The sequence below is a fragment of the Mus caroli genome, unplaced genomic scaffold (genome assembly GCF_900094665.2).
Source record: "Mus caroli unplaced genomic scaffold, CAROLI_EIJ_v1.1 scaffold_20749_U1_1, whole genome shotgun sequence".
Classification (NCBI taxonomy): Eukaryota; Metazoa; Chordata; class Mammalia; order Rodentia; family Muridae; genus Mus; species Mus caroli.
The window spans coordinates 2,245-6,543 of record NW_018390050.1 but is presented as its reverse complement, the minus strand read 5'-3'; the positions used below and the strand labels follow the sequence as shown (position 1 = coordinate 6,543).

At 35.5% G+C, this 4,299-nt stretch overlaps 1 protein-coding gene across 1 annotated transcript; it reads right to left on the bottom strand.

Annotated features, from left to right (window-relative positions):
- Positions 1-2,801: 2,801 nt before the first annotated feature.
- LOC110288450 (olfactory receptor 502-like) lies at positions 2,802-3,746 on the bottom strand. Its single transcript, XM_021154800.1, has one exon. The coding sequence runs from the start codon at positions 3,744-3,746 to the stop codon at positions 2,802-2,804; it is 945 nt and encodes a 314-aa protein (XP_021010459.1).
- Positions 3,747-4,299: the final 553 nt, after the last annotated feature.

Here is a 4,299-nt window from a genome sequence, read left to right as displayed (position 1 = left end):
TAGCATTTTCTTCCTGATTATCTTCCTGATTATCAAATCCTTACTATTGAGAGAATTAAATTGAATGTTAGGTCACCCTCTCTATCAATACACAGTTCTGCCTGCTCTTATATTTTCAGGTTTGTTATTCNGTAAACCCTATTTTTATATCAAACCTAACATTTATTAATTTTTCTAGTTGTGNTGCCCCATTGGATTGATTAAAATGACCAATGCTGATATTGTTGCAACTGAAAACTTAAAAGTAAATCGCATGCACATGAGTGAGTATTGAATTCACACAACAAGATATACAGAGATAGCATCCCATCCCAGAAGAATGTGAGGACATTCTGAAGTCCTTGCTAGGGTCTTGGGTTCCCAGTTAGGGCTATGTTGAACACATCCTGTCTTAACACAACCATCTCCTATGTTCATTGGCTTAATTTTGTTTTGGGTGTTTTTGTTTTGTCTTTTTCATTCACACTACTCAACACAAACTATAGTTCACATCTCTAACTTCTAAAGTTCTTTCTTGGAATCCAGTTGTAGTATATAAGATCCATTTTGAGTGTTTATTCATTCACAAAACTATTGGCATAGATTAATGCCTTGCATGTCCAATTACAAAATATAATTCTAAAATATATTCAAAGATAGACTTTTATTTTGAAGCTTTAAAGCAGAGACCACAAAAGAGATTGAGTATGATAACCACCATCATCTGAAGGTTGCCCCCACTGAAGGTAATCACAACTTCGAAGAAAAGACAGCCAAGGTAAAATGAGCATTCAGAGTAGGGTGTAACTCTGACCACAATTTTTTTCTAAAATTTTCCTCTTCACAAATTCATGGTCAAACTTACAAGCTTGACTCTTCTGGGAAAGTATTTTCATTTGGTCATCTTAGTTCTTGGAAACTCAGCAACTCATTCTTTCCAGGACAAGATCCCACACTTTGTGCCTGGTATAGAATGTCACAGACCATCCCAGGCCAGAGCTTGGCAGGAACATGCAGTCCATGAGTTCAGGTTGGCAGGAGTCCAAAAACAAGGAAAGAAGTCTGTATTGTTTTCAATCTTAGTTAGAAAAGCACTTTTCTTCCCAGAAGACAGTGATTAATGCAGAGGCCTATAGCTGATCAAAGCACATGGGTCATCTATACCATTCTCAACCTTTTAACCCCCCTACAACATCACAGAAAATAAGTTGGAAAGAATGTAAGAGCTGACAGATAGATACCAGTACTATGAAATGCTTAGCTCTAAATATAACATGCCTGATGCACAATTAATATGGTTACCTGCACAAGGTCAGGCCAATGCACAGTCCAGCATGAATAAAAGAAAACGAGACTCTGTTCCCCTAAGTCAGTAAGAGGAGCTACTGATGTGTGATGGTTCTTGAGGAGAGACACTCACTCTCATTTTGGAATAAGGCTGCTGTTATGATACTGACCCAGCAAATGTCCACACAGCCATGTGCAATTCAACAATACTAATTGTACTCAGATGGTATTAATAAAAATGGAAAAAAGTAGCTATGAATTTGAAAAATCAAATAGGGTATTTGGACAAAAGAAAGGAGGAAAAATATCGTACACAAAATAAAAGAGATAAATATATTTAAAATATATGGATTTGAGCAGGAGAAGATAGAGGGGACACTATGAAGTTAGAGAGGGATAGTAGTGGGTGGATATGATCAATATATTATGATTTATGTAAATTTCAAAACATAAGAATATAGTTTTAGAAAGAGAAATTAACAGAGAAATCAGGAATTGATTCCCAACTCTTCTCTGTGTATTCCACAATAAGGCCATGGCCAGGGATAAAGATTACAGATCAGAAGTTTTATGAATCTAGAACATCGATATATATAGACAACTTTTTCTACAATATTTTTAGAAATTTTATAGTCTCTTCTTGCTTCTTATCACTCAATAAGATGGGAGTATTTATTGAATTTATCTCAAGATAACAGTATTAAGTCAAGTACCGCCTGAAGGATTGAAGTCTGTATTATTTAGGTTTCTCATACTAAAACAAATAGCTAAGATAATCAACTTATCAAAAAAATTATTCCTGGCACAGAGGTTTACAATTCACAGTCACTGATAGGATGAGTATATTGATATGATCTATTTCTATACCTCATGGTAGGGATGTGTGGTTGAACAAAGCTACTCACCTCCTGGACAAAAGGAACAATAAGCAAATTTCTGAGTCACTTTTATTTATTTTTTTTTGACATGCCTCAAGTAAAGGAATTATTAAAGTAGGCTCAATTTCTAAATTTTCTTGCATTGTCCAAGAGCATTACAATAGGCAGTAGACTTTTGCAAATGACATGAGATTTGGGGGAAATTTAATATCCAATCTAAGCCAGGTGGTGGTAGTGCTTGCCTTTAATCAAAGTACTTTGGAGGCAGAGAAAAACAGATCTGTTAGGTCAAGGTCAGCCTGTTCTACCAGGACTGTAATATAGAGATATCTGTCTAAAGAAACCTAACAACAACAAATAAAGATCCTGTCTATAACATGTTTCATAATGAATAACTTTAAAAAAGTATTAACGTAACATCAAAATTATGTTTAGCAATATATATTTATGTGATTGGATTTATTCCCTTAATTTAAAAACTTAATTTGACTTTATGAAATTTCCAGTTTTCCATATATAATGAAATAAGATTACCAATATTTATTGAAGAGCTTGTCACATGCTAACACTGTCATCAATCTTTTTTAGTCAGAACCTTCCCTTTAATCTTATGAGAAATTTATTACTAAATCAAATCTTTCTAAATAGCAGAGGTCTCTAAGAAAATGTATTTTTACCCAACTGTCTCTTCAGAGCACCCTTAATCTCTTTATTTCTGAGGCTATAGATGAGGGGGTTCAACATGGGGACCACCACCATGTAGAACACAGATACCACCTTGTTCTGGTCTGTGGAGTAGCTGGAATTGGGCATCACATAAATGAATGTGATGGTCCCATAGAAGAGAGTGACTGCAGTGAGGTGGGAGGTGCAGGTAGAGAATGCCTTCTGTCGGCCCTCAGTGGAGCGCATCTTCAGGATGGTGATAAGGATATAGATGTAGGAGACAGCTATTACAAATATGGTCACCATGATGATGGAGCCAGCTATGAATGAGGGAACAACTGCAGGGATACTGACATCAGAACAAGATAGTTTTACTAATGGGGCAAAATCACAGAAAAAGTGATTGATTCTATTTGGACCACAAAACACAAGAGAAAAGAAGGAAAGAGTGAAGGAGGAGGCATTAAGAAAACCCCCTATGTAAGATCCTACAAGCAGCTGGACACAAACCTGTGTGGACATTTTGTTTGAATAAAGCAGTGGGCTACAGATTGCTATAAATCGGTCATAAGCCATGGCAGCTAAAAGGAAACATTCAACTGTCCCAAAGAAAACAGCCGAGCCAAGCTGGATGCCACATCCAAGATAGGAGATGGTGTTTCTCTCCACCAGGAAGTTGACAAGCATATTGGGTGTGACAGAAGATGAATAGCCTATGTCAACAGAAGCTAAGTGGCTGAGAAAAAAGTACATGGGGTGATGGAGCTGGGATGAGACTCTGATGAGAATAATGGTGCTGAGATTCCCAGACACAGTCACCAGGTAGATGCACAAGATGATGACAAAGAGGACAACTCTAAGGACTGGGTCATTTGTTAATCCCAATAAAATGAATCCTGTCACTGTAGTGTAGTTCCCGTCCTCCAGGAAAGCCATGGAACAGTATAGCTGTTGCCAGATCAAGTCTGTCATGGAGATAGTAGAGGAAAGGATTTATAAGTGGGTAGTTTCAATTTCTTTAGTGCACAGATAAATCAATTATATTTAAATATGACCAAGCATCCCTACTTATTTGCCTGCAGGAATGAGTCAATATTTCAAGTTGGTTAGCAATACACCAAAACTGTTTTCCTCACATGTCATTTTCTTTTCTTGTTATCTTGTTTAACCACTTGTACCTTTAAATGACATATAAAAATATAATATAAAAAAAATAACAAAAATGAATGCTGGTCCTATTTGGGAAAATGAATGCAGAGTTTTATAGGAAAGAATTGGATAGTAGCCAATATTTTACATGGTTCTTAAAATAATAAGTATAAATATCTAAGAGAAATGTAAGAAATATGTATAGATACACATAGGTAATTTATGACATTATAATGTTTGCCACATTATTCATAAAATATAAGATTTTCATATATTATTTAAATCAGGATTATAATATCTTTGGAAGAGATTGTTTAACTTGCATTAAGTTTATATAACA